The sequence below is a fragment of the Peromyscus californicus genome, unplaced genomic scaffold, assembly GCF_007827085.1.
Source record: "Peromyscus californicus insignis strain IS unplaced genomic scaffold, ASM782708v3 Scaffold_6__1_contigs__length_162567912, whole genome shotgun sequence".
Taxonomy (NCBI): domain Eukaryota; kingdom Metazoa; phylum Chordata; class Mammalia; order Rodentia; family Cricetidae; genus Peromyscus; species Peromyscus californicus.
The window spans coordinates 87217888-87240162 of NW_026294584.1; the positions used below are offsets into that span (position 1 = coordinate 87217888).

A 22275-nucleotide genomic window follows, 5' to 3' on the forward strand; every position below is an offset into this window, starting at 1 on the left:
GAGGGCTGACGTCATTAATTAGCTTTCTGGTTCATTGCTGATCTTCAAACCTCCTCAGTCCATGTAAAATATAACTGAGAAGACTGAAAAACACTAAAGCATGTAGAAGTCAGTGCAAGTGCTAACCAGTGTCAGTGTGTAGAAAGAGCTGATGGAAATACGCAAGTTGGTTATATACCACATGGGGATGTGTTATAACACCAGGTACTGTGCTGGATATGTGCATATTATATCTGCACACCACTTGTCCATGTAAAAGTTCAGTATAATCTTGATGTTGAAATAAGGAGATGGCTCAGTCAATAAAGTGTCTGCTTCACAAGCCCAAGGTCCTGAGTTGAGATCTCCAGAACCCACACCAAAAGCTGGGCATGGCAGCAGATGCCTGTAATCCCCTTCTTGGTGGGGAGGAGCAGTCCCTGAAGTTCATTGGCCAGCCGGCCTAACCAAATTGATGAGCTTGAAGTTCAATGAAAGACCCTGATGGAAAACATAAAGGTGACGAGAGATTGAGCAGCCAGCGTCAGCCTCTGACCTGCAAGTACACACGTGATCTCATACCTGCGCCTAACACACACACACAGACTCTTACGAGGTTGCATTCTCTATTTTTTTTAATTTACTATTGCATTGTAAACATTCTTTCAAGGATTGTTTACCTCTTGAGTCTCATTATCTTCCCAGAGTTCCTTGGTGCTGTGGAGACATTTTCACAAATCTTAGTACCCGTTTTGATGTGGGTTTTTTGTTTTTCAATCCTGATGACTTTGAGAGGCTCTTAAGGGGCATGTTCCGTTGTTCAGTAAATGCCAAGACACAGAGTGGGCTTAAAGGCTGAACACCTTGCCGAGAGCCCACTAAACTAAAGGGAAATACAGATATCCACCCCCCCCACTTACCGGAGTATTCATATGCAATTTCCTAAGCGTACAGATGAGTGGGTGGACTTCTCTCTGGCTCTAGGATTAGTTTTTCCTGTGGACTTCCATTTCTCCATTGGAACTTTTCTCAGTTAGGGTTTTTCTTGCTGTGATAAAACACAGTGACCAAAAACAACTTGGGAGGAGTTTTTTTCATCTTGCTTCTCTCAGGTCATACTCAATGGCTAAGGGATCTCAGAGTAGAAACTCAAGGCAGGACATGGAGCAGAAGCCATGGAGGAATACTGCTTACTAACTAACTGTCCCCCGGGTCTTGCTCAGCCTGCTGCCTTATACAAACTGAGGACAACCTGTGCTGGGGTGGTAGCACCTCTAGTGAGCTGAGCCTACCCTCATTAATCATTAACAAAGAAAATACACTACGGCCTTGCTTCCAGGCAACCTGATAGAGGCATTCTCTCAATTGACGTTCCCCTACCCAGAAAATTCTAGCTTATGTAAAGCTGTCAGAAAACCAACCAGTGCAAACCTTCATGGTCCTTTTAGGTATAACGTGATGATTCTAAGTCATGGCTTCTTTTCTAAGCATCACTTTTTCTCAACTGTCCCCAAATGTAAAGAAGCCAGAACCAACCTTTTCTTGAAATGTGCTTCCATGTTGGCCTTGTAGATCTATTTCCAAATGCTGTTCTTGAAGGACAGCTGGAATTCTGTTCAGACGAAGTGCTGCTTAGCCCTCACAGAAACCTTGACTGGTTTGTCTTTCCTCTCCCCAGATCTCTTGCCTGCTGGGCCAAATTGAGTTGGAAGGTCGGAGACCCCCGCTGATGGCATCTGGCAAGTCACTGCCCTGCTTTGAGCCTTACGAGTTCACCCCCAGGGCTGGCGGCTTCGTCACTGGAAGGTTCCTTACCGGTATCAGGCCTCCTGTATGTGTGTTTTTAGTATTTTCCCTCCGTTCTAGGCCTAGTGGTGACCTATGGCCTCGTCAATAACAGCACAAGAACAGTCAAGTGGAAAATGTTAAAGGCTAGACCATAGAAAGGCTAGACCATAGAGTCCAAGAACACACAACCACCACATGGTGGTCCCCTTTGTGATTCTAGAGCTAGCAAAATGCTAATACATAGTAGGCATGTGATGAATGTTTAGTGGTAAAATGAAAAGATTGAGGAAGATATGGTGGCATATGCTGTAATCCCAGTATTGGCCCAAGGAAGGAGAATTGTCGTGTTTGAGTCCAGCTGAAGCTACGTAGCAAGTCCTTGCCTCAAGAGAAAATGAAAAGACAAGGTTGATCTTGGCCTCACCCTTGTCTGTGATGTACCCTCCCTTAGCCAGTTCTTAGCTGCTTCAGAAGCAGCTAGAAAAGGAATGTCAGTCACCAAGGTGCTCATATCAAAAAGGAGCATGGAGATTAATTTATCAAGTTCCCCTTCCCATTCCCTCCCTCACTGTAATAACAGGACATCTGTAGCAGGCACCTAATTTTGCTTCAGCAAATACATTCCTTAAGAGAATGGCTCTTTGGATGATAGTACCTTGATTCCATAGTGTCGTGCTGTCTGAAAGGATGCCGGAACTATTCCCAGGCTGCTGGCTGCTCCATAGGTCCCTCCATTGACCCCACACAAGCATTCACAGGATCATCCACAGCCTATAGGCAAGAGATGGTAGTGGGTTGATGTAAACTAGAATATTTCAAATTCTGAGAGTTCGAGGCCAGCTAGGTCTACATAGTGAGTTCCAGGACATCCAGAGTTACATAATAGACCCTCCTGTCTCAAAAAAAAATAAGAAGAAATCATTGTAGTAGATAGTGTTCAGCATTCCTTTATGTAGTAGAACAAAGTGGAGTTGTAAAGAAATAGTTGGTCCCATGTAATAAGGGATGAGATAGAACCATTAAGTTTTATCTTGAGTTCTCTCTCTCTCTCTCTCTCTCTCTCTCTCTCTCTCTCTCTCTCTCTCTCTCTCTCTCTCTCTGTGTGTGTGTTTGCATGTTTGCTGATGGATGTTGTAAATGTATTCTTCCTGTGGTGGAAGTCAAAATTTTGGAAAAGCTGTGTAGACAAGAATGTTTCAAATTCCCACTCCCACCCTTTAGTATATCAAGAAATCATTGAGCTGGGCATGATAGCTCACAACTGTAATCCCAATTATAGCTCACAACTGTAATCTCAATTAGTCAGGAGCCTGAGGCATGAAGATCACAAATTCAAGGTCAGTTAGGACTACAAATGAGTCCTTATCTCAAAACCAAACACACAGAAGTTTGGGAAACAACTTAATGCAGAATCTAAGCATGGGATGTATAGGATGGGGTTGAACTCTGGCATTGCTTCTCACTGGAAATGTGGCATCAAGTGTCTTGAGGATGGCATGGTACATGTAGGGCTTTCAGCTCCTGTTGCTTTTGATCCACATGTCCCTCTACCTCAGGCAGGGAAGAGAGAGTTCCCAAGGGACCACAGAAGTCTTTAGGAGCCATTGGGGTTGTGAAAGCCAGGGTTCTAGGATCTAGGAAGGGAGCAGTCTGCATGGCTAGGAAAGGGTGCATAGGGTGGCACCTGAGTGGCCCTCTAGGGAATGCATGGTGCTAACTGCCACCTTTGAGACCTGGCTACCACATTCCCCTAGGAGTTCTTCTTCCACTGCATGGCGGGACGAGAAGGCTTGGTGGACACCGCGGTCAAAACCAGCCGATCTGGCTATCTCCAAAGGTAAAAGCACCTGTAGCCTCTGGTGGGTGGGCTGGTGTCCCAGGACCTTGCTTGCACCTGTCATGTGTCGCTGAGGGTTCTTTGGATGATGTAATCTCTTTTAAATGTCTCCATGTGTGGCCTGAGACAGAAAATAGCCCGGAGTATTTCTACATTACCGGTAGAGCATGCCCTCAGACGTTTACACAGTAGGCCCTATATTCTGCAGGTCTTCTGTGTGTGCCCAACCTATGTGCTGCATTCATGTGCCTCAGAATATCTATGAACACAACCCAACACAAAATTGCAACCTTACATCAAACATTATGAGATTATGCATAATAATGAGATAATGCCTAATATGAGATAAAGCTCCGTTCCACAGTTCTCAGGGGTGAACTTTGTAGATGACAACATGATGAGTAGGGTCAAAAGGTTGGGCACGTCTGGTTGGCAGTGGTAAGCTTGTCCTTGGTTGAGAGTCTGAGCAACCTGGGATAATTACAGAACACTCTAGTTACAGGTGTCCCCTGGGAGGTGACCAGCCAAGACCTTTTCTTTCCTGTGGTAGAAAAGGGAACAGTCATGTACCTAGCCTCCTTATGGAGATGGAGGATCAGAGCTTAAGCCCAGACAAGGCCCAACTCCAGGGAGCAGTCATACAGGCAGCAGGTCCCTGCATTCCTGTATCCCATGTTGTCATTGTAGCCACAATCACTGCTGCCCACACCCCCCACCCTCCCCACCCCCGCAACACACACACACACACACACACACACACACACACACACACACACACACACTGTGCAGAGTGCAGGCCTCTGGGGCTTTTTGTCATGTTCTTCCTGAGCTCAAAGAATCATGATGGGAAATGGGGTGGACACCCCCATCCTTCTCCAGCTGCTCTGCCAAGCACTGCTGGGCAGGGTGACAGGCAGCACAGTTTCTTTGTGTCTTCCCTCTACTCTTTGACATTTCTTCTGTTTCTGAACTCAAGCCCGCATACCCTGTTCTAGTCTCTTCCTCCCTGACTCAATGTCACTAGAGTAGCATTGAGGTAGAGACACGCCTGAGTGGCCTGTTGGTAAGAAGCCCATCTGTAGAGCTGGCAGTTCCCAAGCTAGGTCAGGGAAGTAAGGTCAGTCCCCTTACTTCCCAGGGACTTGGATCACCTAACCAGTTCCTTTGTATGAGCAGAGGTAGAACTCCATTCCCCCTAAATTGTTCAAGAGTACCTGTGTTGTATAAGAAAAATTGGGAAGCACATAATCAGTGAACTCTGGGCACGGTAGAATCTAAGCATGGAAACCCATAGGAATTAGAGTGAACAGCAGGAGAGTGTTGGAGTTTCTGGCTGAACGGAAAAGCAGCAGTCGTTGGGGCAAAGGTGCATAACTCACAGGATTCACCTGCCAGTGGGAACTAGTCAAGGCTCAGGAGTGAGGAGGCACAGTGCAGGCCTCAGGTAGGAGAAGTGGGAAAGGCACAGCACTGCACGCTCAAGTCTTTAGACCTGAGAAGCAGCACAGATCTGAGCTGATGGAGAGCAGAAAGAGTGTTATGGCAGAGGGGAATATGGCTGCCTCTGATATGACAGCAGGAGGTCCCAAGCAGGCATGTCAGTGGGCTGCTGGAGACAAGGCCTGAAGCTCAGGGAGGCCTGACCACGAGGGGCAGCTGCTGGGCCCTGTAAGGCCAGCATAGCAGAGGACCAAGGACTGACATCACTACCATGTGTAGTAAGAGGAAAGGTGGTGTTTGGCACCAGCTTGCCAGGCTCTGAGTCAATCATCATCAAAACTGAGCTCTACCCTTCCAGCTTGGGTTGGAGGAGAGAAAACAGGGTCTTAGGAAACTGGTAGACACTGGGTTGTGACCAGGACAGAAAGGAAGAGGGTGAAGGAGCCAGCTGCCACTAGAGGACTGAAGATGAAGGCTTTCAGAGTAAGGACATCATGGCAGCATTTAGTTCGTGATGATGCCCCTTGTTATCCTTGGTAATCTCTACACTGACGGTCTCTTCCCTTTGCCTGCCTGTGATCCTAACTAAGGATGTCCTTAGAGCTCTGAGGTACAGGAGAGTGGAACAGCAGTTCCTTACCTCCCCTTTAGTGTCACCTGTCCCTCTCAGACCCCCTGGGAGGTGTTTGCCCTGTGGGCACTGAGCAGGGTGTTTCTTTACAGGTGTATCATCAAGCACCTGGAGGGGCTGGTCATCCAGTATGATCTGACAGTTCGTGATAGTGATGGCAGCGTGGTACAGTTCCTGTATGGGGAGGATGGCCTGGACATCCCCAAGACACAGTTTCTGCAGCCCAAGCAGTTCCCCTTCCTGGCCAGCAACTATGAGGTAAGGTCAGACTCTTGTGCCTGTGGGTGATGGCTAGAGTCCCGCCACTCCATCCATGTGATGATTGAGAAAAGCTGGAAGTTTGTAAAGTCCCCACCAGTGTCCTGAAGCATTTGATATCGCCAAAGCTCCTGCTTAGACCGTGGCCACATGAGGTCATGGCAGCACGTGTGTATCTGTTGGGTCGGGGTGCCGGGCCTTACAGTGAAACACACAGCAAGCGCTTTCTTGGTTCTTGGTGCAGTCTAGGACTACAGCAGCGCTCTGTCCAGTTGACAACCGAGGCAACTAGATGCTGAAGCTAGGGTATGCAGCTGGTGAGAGATGGGGCAAGGGTTTGGACGCAAGCCTACTTTACATACATCTGTAACTTGTACATTCCTTAATGCCAAGTAATGGGTAATGGCCATCACTGTGGACTGAACAGTTACCCTGTTTTTTTTCAGATTGGGGAGCTGAAAGAAACCATCATGAGCTGTCCAGGACTTAGTGGGGTTTTTTTTTGGGGGGGGGGGGTTGTTTTTTTTTGTTGGTTTTTTGGTTTTTTTTTGAGACAAGGTTTCTCTGTGTAGCCCTGGCTGTCCTAGAACTTGATCTGTAGACCAGGCTACCCTTGAACTCACAGAGATCCACCTGCCTCTGCCTCCTGAGTGCTCGGATTAAAGACATGTGCCACTGCCACCGGACCAGGACTTAGTTCTGATGGCAGGATCAAGATCTCAGTCTGGGCTGGGCCCTGGCCTCTCTTGCATCTGTCTCAGTACCGGGGCCATCTTTTCCTCTCCCCAGGGCTGCTCTGAGTGAGCTGCTCTCTGTCCTGATAGTAAGGACTTTACTCACTAATGGGTGCTTGATCCCTCCAAGAGGTGTCCTGAGGACTCTTGTGCACTTTGGTCCCTTGAAGTCATGCAGTGTGACCCACCTTTGATGTTGTCCTCTTGCCTGTGTGGTTTGTTTGTTCAGGTGATAATGAAATCCAAGCATCTTCATGAAGTTTTATCCAGAGCAGATCCCCAGAAAGTGCTCCGCCACTTCAAAGCCATTAAAAAATGGCATAGCAAGCATTCTAATGCCCTGCTGAGAAAAGGTGCCTTCCTGAGTTTTTCCCAGAAGATTCAGGCAGCTGTGAAAGCCTTGAACCTAAAGGGCAAGAACGAGAATGGCCGCAGCCCGGAAACCCAGCAGGTAACATGGGAGGGCTGTGTCCATGGTGCCTGTTGTGTTCAGGCCTCAGCTAAGGCAGGATAAGAGGTTGCTCCGTGATAAAGAATGTGTTAGTGAAAATGCCCAGTGGCGGCCGTGTGAGACTGTCACTAGGAGACTCTTTAGAGGGCATGAGTAGTGGGGCTTCAGGGAATTACTCAGGCTGCTGATTGGGATTCTTTGCCACACCAGGCGTGAAGGGTCAGGGAGACCAGTCTAGGAGTGGAAAGGCGGGGCAGCTGTGAGCAGAGCTCTGGGTAGAGATCTGTTAGAGAGAGGCCAGCTTGGGTTGGGGAGAGAGGTGCTGACTGGCATTTGGTGGTCACCTCACTCCTGGTGTCCTGGTTGCCTGGGAAAGTTCTTTGCTCTTAACATGCCATAATCATGAACACTGCCCATTTGACTCCAGAGGAATCCTAGTTGGGCAGGAAATAATGATGTCATGCCCCTACTGTGCTTCTGCCAGGCCAGGGTGAAGTGCCGAAAGCATCCTGGTCCACAGCCTGCCATGGGACAGTCTCTTCCCCTGTTTTAAGTGTTGAGGTGGTTGTTACCGCACCACAGCCAGGTTTCTGCCTTGCACTTCTCTCTGCTCATAATCCATTGAGTCTTCTTGTGCCTCTGGCTCTGCCTGGAGTTGGCGAAGCCTTCCCATCGAGCTAAGATGCATCCTGTCGTCCGTTCAGATGTTACAGATGTGGTATGAATTAGATGAGCAGAGTCGGCGGAAATACCAGAAGAGGGCCGCTCCTTGTCCCGACCCCAGCCTATCTGTGTGGCGCCCAGACATCTACTTTGCGTCTGTGTCTGAAACATTTGAAAAAAAGATTGATGACTACAGTCAGGAATGGGCAGCTCAGGCAGAGAGGAGTTACAAGAAATCAGAGCTTTCTCTTGACAGGTGAGGATGTTGATCAGTGTCATGGTCTGTGGGCCTCCTGACCCACTCGAGAAAAGGAAGGCAGCCTCCACCTGCATTCCAGAAGGTTGTTTGCCTTCAGAAGCACCTAGAAGAATGTGTATGGACTTGTAGCTCTGTGGCTTCATCCACATGTGCACTGCCCTCCACACATAGGTGTTCATATACACCCCAGTGTGTTGAGCCCCTTCTGTGTATGACAGTGGTTGTTGCTAATGACCAGCCATCTGGGAAGGGCGGTTCGTACATTGTAGAATTATGCAGTGCAGATACACATGATGTGATCTCCACATATGGGAGCACACCCCACCTCTGACTGCTTGGTAAACCTGAACCTATTTCCAGTTTGTACAGCAGGAAGTGTAAGCCCTCTCTAAACTTCTCTTGCTAGTGGGGGAGGGGATGTGAATGGTCCCCGAAATAAGCACTGCTCAGAGGCCTGTGTCACTGGTCTGGCAAGGACACATGATGTTCTTGTGGCAAACCTGAACAGTTCAAACAAAGAACCAGCTAGGAATTTGTGTTTCTGCTTTCTGGTGGTGTGGTGGGCAGTTGGATACTTGTTCTTGATTGCTGCTGTCCCTTACGTTTCCAGGCTGAGAACCTTACTGCAGCTGAAGTGGCAGCGCTCACTGTGTGACCCAGGCGAGGCGGTGGGCCTGCTGGCTGCCCAGAGCATCGGGGAGCCCTCCACACAGATGACACTGAACACCTTCCACTTTGCAGGCAGAGGCGAGATGAATGTCACCCTGGGCATTCCGAGGTATGGGGGCGGAAAGGTGCACACTGTGCAGCTGTAAGATCTGCTGTAATGTTCCTGGGGAAGGAGTTAGTTTATGAGAGGGGCAGGGAGGGGAGCTGGTGAGTGAGAGATTAGGTTTTCTCTAAGTGTGGCTCCTCGGTTGAAATTCTGGAGCGTATTTGGAGCCTGAGTGGTTTCTGTGGCTAGATATTGAGGATCTGTATCTCCCTCTGCCACTTCCTTCATCGGGTGAGCAGAGCTGCTTAGGAGACCATCCATACACACAAGACCATTGTTAACACTCCAGCACAGTGCCCCCTGTCGCCCAACTCCAGGAGTGCCATTCCTGTGGCCTTGGCCCTTTAGGTGCATATCTGTACACTGCTGTGTGATGATTGCTGGAAACAGAAAATGTGGGCCCATGCTCCTGCATTCGGGTCGTTCCATTTTTGACAGATTGACTCTGGAGAGCTTCCCCGACTTCCCAGCATGAGGGTTCTCTCCCAGGACTGCAGGAGGCTGAGCCCGTAGACTGTGGGGTGAGGGTGACAGGGCTCAGTAACAGTGCCGAGGGCTGGTTCTAGCTTAGTCCTTCCTCCGTTTCTCATCCGTTTGGTAAGCTCTGGCTGCTGAGTGCTGAGAACGGTGAGGGAGCGAGCCTCAGCTGTCACTCCGCACATGAGGGGCCAGTGCTGCAGGGAGGCTCCGGCAGGGCCAGAGCTGCGACTCTAATAAAACATAGTCCCCTGCAGTAGACATCCCAAGGCTTCTCATACCACAGACACACTCTGCCATCTTTAAAAGAGCTTTCAGGCAAACAAGAAAATCTGGTTATGTTTGATGAGATGTGTCACCGTTTGACAGATTGAGGGAGATTCTCATGGTGGCCAGTGCCAACATCAAGACACCCATGATGAGCGTGCCTGTGTTCAACACCAAGAAAGCACTGAGGAGAGTGAAGAGCCTGAAGAAGCAGCTCACCAGGGTGTGCCTGGGGGAGGTAACTGTCTCTCCTACTGGATTACACACACACGGGTGGAGGCCTAATCCTGCACCCCTACCCCAGCAGGGCAGCCTGCTGGCAGCTGAGCCCCAGACTTCCCCCTGGGAGACGGGGTGTCTCTGCCAGGTGCTAAGCAGGAAGAAACTTTTAAGGCCATTGTCAGTTCCATAGCATCTGCCTGAAGAGTGCAGTAAGAATGCTCCCTGGGTTAACCTAGCCTTTGCAGGAGGCACGGGCCGCACTCTGGAAGTGCTTTTTTCGGCCGTGCACTCCTGACGTACCCCAGGGATTTATACAGGCAGAGCTCACCGGGCTTTCTTTGCCTCAGACTTTTGGTGTCTTGTGATCCACATGCAGTACAGTCACCTGGGGTCTGAATGGCTCAGACTCCGTTCATCTGGTTCTAGGTATTGCAGAAAGTTGATGTCCAAGAGTCCTTCCATGTGGGGGAAAAACAGAGCAAATCCCGGGTGTATGAGCTCCGCTTTCAGTTCCTGCCACATGCATATTACCAGCAGGAGAAGTGCCTGAGACCTGAGGACATCTTGCACTTCATGGAAACCAGGTCAGGACTCAGCTGTGTTTGTCTTTGACTTTGATCCATGAAGCACTCCCGGCTTGAGCCCACAAAGGAAGTGTCTAGAAAACAGTAGGCCCTGCCCCCTAATATGGAGCCCTCATCCCGGTCTGTGCTGTTAGTGTGACCCTCCTGCGTCACGTACCGTTCCCTCAGCTTGTCTTCGATTGATGAGTCCTCTCCAGCTTACGGTACTAAGATAGGAGCCCTTCACAGAGGAGCTTCTGTGGTTCAGACCAGCACCTGGTGTAGAGATGGGCTTCCGGGCATAATGTGGTTCCTCATTTATCTCTAGTCTGCTGATGGGAGCCATGACATGTTGTTAAACCACTTCTGTAGATGGATACTCAGAAATCCTGGTTTCTATCTGCTAGGGAGAGTGAACTTCCTTTTTCTCTCAAGTTCAGGTTTTCTGGCTGTTTGAAAGCATGGGTCATAATGCTGAGTATACAAGGCCGGAAGGGTGGGAAGATTCACCAAAGCATTTGACTTGCCCACTGACCCTATAGTGGTGAATCAGGTTGGGCGGCCACTGGCAGAGTGTGGAACCTGTTTCAGGAGGTTGCTCTCACGTTCAGGAATGTGGGCCAGGGAGCCCCTATCTTCTGTCTTGTTACATGCTTTGGCTTTGGGTGGGGAAAGGGGGAGAAAAAAAAATCAGTCTCCTAACGTTTAAGTATCAGTAACTAGTAAATACACTTTTAGGCAAAAAAGATGCCATCATTAACAGGATTCGGCTGTAGGCCCCTGACCACTGCCTGTAATGTAGACAGGATCCCAGGTGTCCCCAGAGCTGCTAGCTTGTAAAGAACCAGACCAGCAAGGTGGCTCAGTGGGTAAAGACACATGCCACCAAGCCTGACATTTGACCCGTGGGACCTCATAGAGTGGAAGGAGAGAACTGAGTCTCAAAAGTTGACTGTCCTCTGACCTCTGTTTGCATACCAGCATGCATGTACACACACACACACACACACACACACACACACACACACACACACACACAGAAATGGGGAACCAGAGGCAGGGCTGAGAAGAAAGTTCTCCTGCTTCAGCCATCCCGCTCCTCTGCTGAGTTAGTCCAGTCAGCTACTGGGGCGGGCGAGACTGAAATAGTGGGACTACTTTGCCTTTCGTCCTTTTCTTCCGCCCTAAAGGTAAGACCACATTGTTAAGTGGCCTTCTAAGCAGATGACCATTAGGATGGTTGTCCGGACAGTTGATCTTGGACCACAATGATGTCGTTTGGACCTTAATCACTGACTAGCTTGATCCTGCCCGGATGGCATGAGCCCTGGGCGAGGTTGCTGGCTGGGCAAACAGTGTCTCTTGTGTTTGTTCCATCGGGCAGTCCTTGATGTGCTCTGGGACTCTGGGCAAAGTGACAGGGCACAGTATAGACTCCAGCCTGCCAGCTCGTTAGTTAACAGAGGCGAGCAGGGCTCTCAAGGACAGCGGATGTTTGTACTGGCATGGAAGCTTTCTTCTGAGAAGTGGGAGTCAGAACCATGGGGCCTCTTGAGGTGATTGAGAGGCGCAGAGCTGACGGCTTTCACCATTTCTCTTTACCCAGAGCTTTAGCTGCCAAGCAGGTAGGACACTATAAGGCACATGCCAGCTCAGCTTAGAATTCTGACTGCCTTGTGGAAGTGAAAATGGTAAATCACTTTTTAAAAAAAGATTTATTTGTATTACTTTAATTATGTGTGTATGTGTGTGTCTGTATGTGGGTATGGGCATGTTGTATGCAGCTGTCCAAAGAGATCGGAGATGTCAGATCCTCCTGGCGCTGCAGTTACAGGCATTGTGAACCACCCAACGTAGGTTCTGGGAACCAAACTCGGGTCCTTTGGAAGAGCAATAAGTACTCTTAACCACTGAGCCACCCCCCCTCCAGTCCCTACACTACCTTTTTGTTTGTTTCTTCCCAGGAAGTGACAACTCTGACTTGTTCCCAGCAGTGAAGTATGTTTTCAGCTCCTAGGCGTGTTTTGCTTGTACACTGGAAAGCTGTGATAAACAAGGCCGTGTGCAGTCACTTTGGGCAGAGGTAGTCGTAGTGACTCCAGAGCAGGCCTCCGAGGTCCCAGGCAGATAAAGTAAGAGCAGCCTGTAATCTGGGCTGCGGTTTTAGAGTTCCTTTGTCAGCCCAGGCAGTGAGTGTGACTCACCCACTTAAGGCCTGAGAGCTCGCAGGAAATGGAAGGGGGCGAGAGAGCCCTCCCCGGGCAGCTAGCTGTCCCTCCTTTCTTCTCTTCTCCTGTCTCTGCCTCCCCTTTTCCTTCTCCTCTCCCTCCTCATCTGTGAGGTCAGGAGACATATATTTATTTATTTATTTATTTATTTTTAATGCGTAATGGAAAGAAAAGGAACAGAAACAGAGGTGTTCCTTGGATTGAGACACAGAAGCACAAATGCTCTTAGATATCTCTGCTGGCACCCATCACTGAATATTTTTGTGACTAACCTGGAAGTGTGGGCCAGAGTGATAAAGTGGAAAGAGCAGTGAACCAAGAGTCAAAGGCTGTAGGTTCTGGCTCCTGCCCCAGCCGTGAACTTAGCCCAGTAGCCCCTCCTGCAATCAGAGCAACTGAGCAGAAACTGACTCTCGCAGCAGCAGGGGGTGGAGATGTTGACAGGCACTTTTGGAAACAGTGAAGGGTCATGTTCCCAGTTCATAGTTGCTTCTGTGGGATGGCTGGTTCCTCTGCCACATGCCCCGCTGGTTCCTTTCATTTGCCACACTGACAGATAGCATGACCTTCAGAGAGCATTCACTGAGGGTCATCGCTCCCCTTGCTCTTGACACAATCGCACAAGAGCACATTGGCAGCACCTCAGGAAAACACTGAGCATTGCTGTATCACATGCACAAGCAGGTAAGTTGTTCCGCTCACCCACCTTCACCCATGTCCTCAGTAGTTCTGGACAGCAAAAGAGGCGGGAACGTAGGAAGGAGTCCTAGAGGGAAGGCATTTTAGAGGAGTTACATCCACACCTCAGCCTAGCATTGGAGGATGGTAGCAAGATTGGGAATGATGCCCAAAGGATGCTTGAGAGTACGAACAGATGGACAGATGTGAATGGCGGGCCAAAAACCTCAGAGCTGGGGTGTCCATACCGAGACAGACACTGATGACAGTGATAACCCTGGGGTGGTGGTGTCCATACTGAGACAGACACTGATGGCGGTGATAACCCGGGGGGGGGGGGGGGGTGTCCATACTGAGACAGACAGACACTGATGATGGTGATAACCCTGGGGGGGGGGGGGGTCCATACTGAGACAGACAGACACTGATGATGGTGATAACCCTGGGGTGGTGGTGTCCATACTGAGACAGACACTGATGGCGGTGATAACCCTGGGGGGGGGGGGTGTCCATACTGAGACAGACAGGCACTGATGATGGTGATAACCCTGGGGGGGGGGTGTCCATACTGAGACAGACAGACACTGATGACAGTGATAACCCTGGGGGGGGGTGTCCATACTTAGACAGACAGACACTGATGATGGTGATAACCCTGGGGGGGGGGGGGGTGTCCATACTTAGACAGACACTGATGACAGTGATAACCCTGGGGGGGGCGGTGTCCATACTGAGACAGACAGACACTGATGACAGTGATAACCCTGGGGTGGTATCCATACTGAGACAGACACTGATGATGGTGATAACCCTGGTGGGAGTGTCCCTGCTGAGACAGACAGACACTGATGACAGTGATAATCCTGAGGGGGGGGCGTGTTCATACTGAGACAGACAGACACTGATGACGGTGATAACCCTAGCCTCTGAGGGAACACCTGTCTGCCTGTCCACTCTCTGTGGTGCCCTGGCTGAGTGATCCCTCACAGCAGATGAGATTCAGACTCTTACCTCTTCGGTGTCCACTCCTTCCACTTGATTGTATCTTTCCAAAGTCCATGCCCTGCCTCTCTTCTGACTCTTGCCCCCATGAGCAAGCTTGTCACTGGATTAGTGAGTCTCAACAAAACTGCACTCTTTAAAAAGACAAACAGGAGTGGGTGGCTGGAGAGATGGCTCAGAGGTTAAGAGACCCGCTCTAGAGGTCCAGGTTTGGTTCCCAAGCATCTGTAACTCCTGTTCCAGGGGATTGACGCCCTCTTCTGGACTCCATGGGTACCAGCCACACACGTGGTACACATACGTACATGCAGGCAAACACCCAACACATAAAATAAATACATCTTAAAAAAACAAACCAACAGGGAGGAATGATGACATTCTTTAGGTTTTAATGACCAAACATTTGACCTGCTGCTTCTCAGATTAAGACTCCGTGCTTCTTGCGGGCTGGGAGCCTGTCCATCATTCCCTTGCCTGCAGGACTAGTGTGGGTTAGGTTCAGAGTGGGACTCAGAGCATAGGCCGGATGAGCGCAAGGGTCAGGGTGAGAACTAATATTGTGTAAAGTTAAAAGCAGTCCATTTGGGATTCTTGCATGCCTGGTGAGGGAGTGAGGGTTATAAAAAAAGCAAGGTAGAGATGGGGCAGGCTCAAGTCTGAGGCGCCTAAAATGGGGAGCTCAGGAGGAAGGGGGCGAGAGTTCCTTCAATAGGTTTGCTTCTAACCTGTGTCTGACTCTGTACCACAAAGCTGGCTGCATTGCCCTTTGATCTGGTGCACTTGAAAGCCCTCTCTCATTCGAGTGTCGGGGTTCCTGTTTATGAGGCTGGGGATTCCTCTGACCCAACCAGACCAACTTTCTTGAGATCCTGCAGGTGTCTGGGAGGGGACAGGCTGTCCCAGGCTGGGTTTCCGTCTCCGACAACTGATTCTGCTGTCCTGATAAGTGGCAGGTGCAGGGGACCAACAACTGTCTGTTACCAAGAATAGGCTCTACCGAGCCTTAGGGAAAGTGATGCTTAGAACAACCTGTGCATGAAAACCCCAAGGGCATGAACCACTCCAGTCTAGAACACAGAGCGTGTATCCAGGCGAGGCAGGCTAGAGTGAGGACTGATGTTCTTTCTGACAGATTAAGAAAGTCGGAGAAGGTAGAGGTGGGTAGGAGAGACTGACCTCAGTCCTTTGTGCTGGCTCCATGTAAATCCCTCAGCATCAAGAGGGCAGGACACTGACGGGGCTGAATGACTTTCTTCTCGTACAGATTCTTTAAACTACTAATGGAAGCCATCAAAAGGAAGAATAGCAAAGCATCAGCCTTCAGAAGTGTGAATACTAGAAGAGCTACACAGAAGGACCTTGATGACGCTGAGGACTCGGGGAAGAACCGGGTAAGCAAGTGCTCGGGGCCCTTCTGAAGTACATAGGACTGATCCTAAGTCTGAGAGGTATGAAAGTTCTCAGCACTCTTCTTGGTGCTAGCCCATCTCTCCATGTACCTCAGCCTTTGCTGCTCTTGGCCAGCAAGCTACACTTACTCCCAGGCATGATGGGCTAGGTCAGCCAGAGACGTTGAGCCTCAGTGACAAAAGAGAAGGAGCAGAAAAACTGTTTGGTAGCAAAGCAGGAGAGGTAGACGTGGGCCAGATGAGGAGCAGTGTGGGAGGTCCCTAAGGCAGGGACCGGCACTACCCAGGGCTGCAGGGAGAGGCCAGTGCCAGTGCAGTGAGCCTACTGGGCAGGGTGTCACATGTACGGGAATTCCCTGCCTGGCTCTGGACCGTCTCTCTGGGCATAGCTAGAATGAGGGGGGGTGGCCTAGATCAGGGAAAGTCCTAGGTCCCTAACCCTAACCCTAACCCTGTCCTGTGGCTTTGCTATTTTACTACCTCAAGCACAGATTGACACGGATTGTATTTAACCGTCTGTCCAGTCTTGACTTAGCCAGAAAGAGGCTAAGAAACTAGGAACCAAGGCCAGGAAGAGAGAGAGAGTTCTCCTTCTTTGTCCGCACTCACAATGTTGGAGCAATTTTTTTGTCATCTTGTAATGACTTTGGGCCGCCCTCTACCACTAAACTGCATCCCTAACCCCTTTAAAAAAAAATCAAGGGATAAACAAAAGAGGGTAATGACATATCTGTGACATGAGAGTGGAAGGAGGGACTGTGTGGTAAGCCATAGGAACTAAGGAACGAGCAAGGAGGGAGGATGGAGAGGGCAACTAAGGGCGAAGTGGACCTAGAGTAATCAGACGCCGCAACAAAACCCACTGCGGTGTGTGCTACCTAAAGGTCATTTCTAAAAACTCTTGGCCAGGTGGTGGCGGCGGCGCATGCCTTAGCACTCAAGAGGCAGAGGCAGGGGATCTCTATGTTCAGTTCCAGCCTGGTCTACAGAGTGAATTCCAGAACAGCCAGGGCTACACAGAAAAACCTTGTCTTCAAAAACCAAAACAAACAAAACCCTCTTGAACATGAAAGACTTCACAGGTGCATGTAAAAGGGAAAGCCAAAGGGAAAGAGGTTTGCAGACCCGAGGTTTGCAGACGACCCGAGGTTTGCAGACGACCCGAGGTTTGCAGACGACCCGAGGTTTACAGACCCGAGGTTTGCAGACCCGAGGTTTGCAGGCGAGCAGACACTGGGCAGATGGGCTGGGTTAGGTAGTGGGTGGGTAGAGGATGACTGATGGGAAGGTAGGTAGATGGACACTTGGAAAGGTGAGTAGATCATTACGTACAAGAGTCATCAGGTGGACAGATGGGTTCACTGACTACTGGGTATTAGAACTAACCATTTTTCTCCTTGATCTCAAACCACAGAGAGAGGAAGAGGGGGATGAAGAAGAGGAGGGGAACATTGTGGATGCTGAAGCTGAGGAGGGGGATGCAGATGCTTCTGACACCAAACGCAAGGAGAAGCAAGAGGAAGAGGTGAGGGGTGCTGGCTTAGTGCAGGGTCTGTGCTCACACCTAAGGAATCCTCCCTCTCTGTCATGCTTGGACCCCATCAGAAGTCTCAAGTAAGCTGTCTGTCCCACATACCTCCTGACTGAACAGACAGGACCCTCCTTGGAATCTGGCTAACCTGGGTATGAGTCAGCCTGAAGGACCCAGAGGAGACTGACAAGACGTCAGAGTTTCTCCCGTTTGTACAGTGAGACCATGATCTCTCTCACTTTCCCCAAACCTACCCCTAGTGCCATGATCTCTCTAAGGACAAAGAGAAGATTAGAGAGGCCGGGGGATTCATAGGGAGAAAGCTGAGTAAGTGGGTGAGCCAGGGAAGCTGTGTGGCAAGCAAGCCGCCTCTGAGGGTGCACATCAGGATGGAGGGGTGGCCGTCTCAGAGCAAAGGCCGAGGAAGGTAAGTGGAGGAAGGTGAGCAGCCAGAGCAGAGACGCTACCAGTGTGGACCAGCACGGGTACAGTGCTTGTTCCCTAGGCAAAGTCCGGGTGACCAGACCCTCACTGACTGCCTGCATTTCATTCCCCACCAGGTTGACTATGAGAGTGAGGAGGAAGGGGAGGAGGAAGGGGAGGATGAGGATGCACAAGAGGAAGGGCCCATCAATGGTGAAGGTGCCCACCAGGCCCATGAGCCAGGCGAGGAAGAGGGTTCAGGCCTGGAGGAGGAGTCATCCCAGAACCCCGCCCACCGCCGGCACTCCAGGCCTCAGGGAGCAGAGGCCGTGGAACGCCGCATCCAGGCTGTACGGGAGGCCCACTCGTTCATTGAGGACTACCAGTATGACACAGAGGAGAGCCTCTGGTGCCAGGTCAGTCTGTCCGCTGGGCCAGGGCTTCCGTCCAGCGTGACCCTCAAGTAGGAGTGTACCACTGAGCCATGAGCTGCTCTTCCTGCATGGCTGTCTCCTGAAGAACCTCTCTCTGCTTCTTAACATTTTATGTGTGTGGGTGTTGGCCTTCGAGGATGGCTGCACACGTGTGCAATGTCCTTGGAGGCCAGAAGAGAGCATCAGATCCCCTGGAAATGGAGTTAGAGATGGTTGTGAGCCCCCATGTGGGTGCTGGGAATTAAAGCCAGGTCCTTTGGGAGTGTAACCAGCGTTGTTAACGACTGAGCCATTTCTCCAGCACCCCTAGAAGAGTCTCTCAATGACTGGGGACACTGCTCTACAGCACAGCCTTATCCATCCCACTTTCCCACCCCTAGTGCTCAGAAACGGTGTGCATGTGAGTCTCAGCTACGGGCCTAGTAGGTGTAGACTTCTAAGTGAGTCAGAAATGGTGTGCATGTGAGTCTCAGCTACAGGCCTAGTAGGTGTAGACTTCTAAGTGAGTCATGTCATTTAACTGCTGAATATAAACATGTCACCGTACATCACAGGTATGGCAGCTTCCTTCCTGCCAGGAGACAGTAACCCATCAGTTCTGCCTGCCTCAAAGGTCCCCTGGCTCCCTCCTGAGGATTTCATGATTCCTTTGAGGTCTGGGTAGTTTGGTCAGTATGGACATACTCCTTGTCTTCTCTTTAGTCAAACTCCATGGTTCCCAAGTGGTAGCTCATATAACAGAACTCGCTGGTGGGACCTCAAACCCAAAGCCACAGGCCCTGCATCGTGACCACTGAAAGGACAGGCCATGGAGTAGGCTTGATTCTCAGTGTCCTCACTGACATCTGCCCACTGTTTCCACGCTGAATTGGGGTCGGTTACACCACACAATATTCAGTCCTGCCAGCTTCTGCAGCAGGACCCTCTCCCCAGCCAGGAGACTACTGAGTGGGCTTCAAAGGCTCTTGAGGTGGACCTGCAGGCTCCTGCCCTGTTCATGGTGCCAGGGGCAGTGTCTGCCCTGGCCCAGCTCGCTTTCTCCTGTAGGTGACCCTGAAGCTCCCACTGATGAAGATTAATTTTGACATGAGCTCCTTGGTTGTGGCCTTGGCCCACAATGCCGTTGTCTATACAACCAAGGGCATCACTCGGTGCCTCCTGAATGAGACTACCAACAGTATGAATGAGAAGGAGCTTATACTGAACACAGAGGGAATCAACCTCCCCGAGCTGTTCAAGTACTCTGAGGTATGTACCCCTGCCGACTGGTTGCTGCTCGGTGACAAATCTTGGCCCTGACCTCATGTTCTTTTGGGAACCAGGCACTGGGAGTTGAGCTCCCAGTCAACTGACTGGACCCTGCTGAGGCATAGGTGCTACGCTGTGGTCCCCAAATCCAGTGTGCGCCCTCATCTATGACCCAGGGACTCCCAGTGCCTGTTAGGTTTACAGCGTAGAACCTGCTCAACATTAGGCCAGGATTTCTCAAGACTCATTGAGAAGCCTCTTTGTGTTGCTCTGTTCTCTCTGGACATGAAGTTCTTCTCAGAGTAAAGTATAAGAAACACTGAGCTGCATTGCTGGCCTGCCGGCTGCTCCCTTGGTTGGTAAAGGTAGCTGCAGCCCAGCCCAGAGCTCCTGTGTGGAGCTGAAGGAGGCCCCTGGCTCCCTAGCCCGCACCACACCGCCCAGGATCCTGTGCATCTTGTGCTTCTGCCACCATCCGTGGTGCTCTAGAGCTCGCCCAGGGATGCGCAGGAAACGATCTGCACCTCCTGAGTATGCAGGCTGTGGCTTACGTTCACTTGAGCTTTGTTTCAAGTGCTCAGTCAGCCAGCCTGTCGCTTGGTCTCCTGTGGAATGTGGCTAGTCCTGGGGCAGAGCCACTGAGAGCCTCTGGCTCCACACCCAGTAACTTGTGGGGTCCAACCTGTTCCTGCCCTGAGCACCCTAGAGAGATGTTTGAAGGTCTCTGCTGAGGGACCTCTCCTCACCTCCCAAGCATCCATCCCAGTAAACAGATCTTTGTTAAAAGAAGAATGAACAAGAAGAAAACGTGTCTCGCTGGATCTGAAGTGCATCCTGAGTTGTCTCTCCACACTGGTCACAGCAGCGGGGCTGACGAGGCCCTGACTGCTGTGCAGCAGCAATTCTGCCGGCAGCTTTCCTTTCCCTCAGCCCTGCTGCCCCACACACTTGACACCCGCTGTGCCCAGCCACTAGGCACAGGGCAAGCCAGAACAGTAGGGGACATGCGCACAAGAGAGCTGGCGATGGGGCACTTACCGTCACCCTGTCCTCCCTTACCCAGGTGCTGGACCTGCGCCGCCTCTACTCCAACGATATCCACGCCATGGCCAACACTTACGGCATCGAGGCTGCACTGCGGGTTATTGAGAAGGAGATTAAGGATGTGTTTGCTGTGTACGGTAAGCAGGGCATGACAGCATGCCTGGCCTAGTTGGGGTACCCGGTGGTACTAGAGAACCGACTAGAGAACCGAGTCAGCCCTGCATGTTGGCGGAGCAGAAGTGTGGGTGTAAAGTGTACAGGGGCTATAGTTGCTTGAGAGTACCCGTGAGGGAGTGTGGAGGATGGCAGCTTTGACTCCTGAAGCTTCCCAGAGGTGTTCCAGTTGCTGGTGCCTCTGTGAAGTTCACGGTTGATGGCTTGGCCCTTCAAGGTTCTAGCTCCCGGGTAGAAACAGCACAGTTAGACAGATTCCTTTCCTGTGCTGCTAGGTGGGCATGTACACAAGATGAAGGAAATCCAGGCAGTGCCTGGGCCAGCTGTAGGGCTTTCAGAGCTGGGTGAGGAGGTAGAGGAGCTGCGAGGGACCTCGGGCTGTGGTTATCGCCTGCCTTCTGTCAGTGCTTCCTGCTGTTTCTCTGGTCACTTTTGAAAGCTTACCCCTGCCTGATGTCTGCCCCCATGACAGGCATTGCAGTTGACCCTCGCCATCTCTCCCTGGTCGCCGACTATATGTGTTTTGAGGGTGTTTATAAGCCACTCAATCGCTTTGGGATCCAGTCAAGTTCCTCCCCCTTGCAACAGATGACATTTGAAACCAGCTTCCAGTTTCTCAAACAGGCCACCATGATGGGTGAGTGTGGGCAGTGACTTGGGCCTTCCCTGGGCAAACGGCTTGTGCCACAGCGCATCATTGCATGTAGTGATAATCTGGAATCAAAAGTGGAGAGGCAGCATTCGGTAAAGGTCTGCATTCTGATGGAATAAGGAGGGAGTGTCTCCTCTTCCAAACTTAGGTTCTGTGCCACAGTGTGAGTGTCCAGGGCCTCTGAGGAACCCACCACACAACCTCAGCATGGAGCCCTCAGAGCCCTGACACCAGCTCTCCTGTCTTTCACAGGATCCCATGATGAACTGAAGTCTCCTTCAGCCTGTCTCGTGGTGGGGAAAGTCGTCAAAGGCGGGACAGGCCTGTTTGAGCTCAAGCAACCCCTGAGATAGCAGCACTGTCTGCCTAGCCTGGGGGACCTGGGGTGGGCACAGCTGGCCGCTGAGAGTGACAGAGCTAAGCAGTGACCTTGGGCTCCAGAAAGCAGCTGACCTGGGCTGGGCCAGCTTTACCTTGCCTTTCCCGTCTCAGGATCAGTAACAAGGCTTCCCTGACGGACGCCCAGGACTCCACACGGGAATTCCACTGTGAGCCACGTTTGCTGTTGGCAATCCCAGGTGCCACTGCTGCTATCTATCCATAGCTGGTGGCTAAGGACGCATTCCTGGGGCCCCTGAAGAGCCAGAAAGGGCATGAAACCTGCTTCTCCATACCTGCCCCTCCCTGCTGCAGCCCCTGGAGGAGAGTCCTCAAAGAGTCTCCACCCAGGGCTGCTTCCCAGGGCCACAGACGGAGTGACACAAGGCCCCGGCCCTGCTGTCATTGCTGTATGCGCATGGCTGGAGCAGACGGCCTGCAGCCAGGACGTGTCTCTGGGACCCCAGCAGCTGTCTACCTCACAGAAAGCCCTGTGCACTGGGGCCACTCGGCAAGTAGCTGACCTTCCTGCCTCTGCTCCCAGCTTGATGTCCAGCCACAGTCACCCACGGGCCTGCACTGTGGGGTCTTTGAGGCTTGCAGTAGGGTGCCCTGACGAGGACCGAAGGGCAGAGGCTTCGTTTGGCCACGGCCGTTTCTATTTTTGTCCACTGTTGTTCCAACGTGGGCTGAGTAATAAATGTGGCCAGGACTGGCTGTTGGGAGAGAA

At 51.1% G+C, this 22275-nt stretch overlaps 1 protein-coding gene across 1 annotated transcript in view; it reads left to right on the plus strand.

The window, feature by feature from the left end:
- Polr1a (RNA polymerase I subunit A) overlaps positions 1-22275 on the plus strand; it is a 64823-nt gene extending 42548 nt beyond the window's left edge. The window contains exons 20-34 of the mRNA XM_052720377.1: positions 1658-1810; positions 3522-3604; positions 5768-5933; positions 6897-7118; positions 7823-8037; positions 8651-8818; positions 9662-9797; positions 10208-10365; positions 15517-15643; positions 17076-17186; positions 17753-18031; positions 19097-19297; positions 20361-20478; positions 20988-21152; positions 21420-22275. Of these exons, the coding sequence (XP_052576337.1) occupies positions 1658-1810; positions 3522-3604; positions 5768-5933; positions 6897-7118; positions 7823-8037; positions 8651-8818; positions 9662-9797; positions 10208-10365; positions 15517-15643; positions 17076-17186; positions 17753-18031; positions 19097-19297; positions 20361-20478; positions 20988-21152; positions 21420-21520 (2403 nt within the window). The 3' untranslated portion in view covers positions 21521-22275. The remainder of the gene's footprint in view (positions 1-1657; positions 1811-3521; positions 3605-5767; positions 5934-6896; positions 7119-7822; positions 8038-8650; positions 8819-9661; positions 9798-10207; positions 10366-15516; positions 15644-17075; positions 17187-17752; positions 18032-19096; positions 19298-20360; positions 20479-20987; positions 21153-21419) is intronic.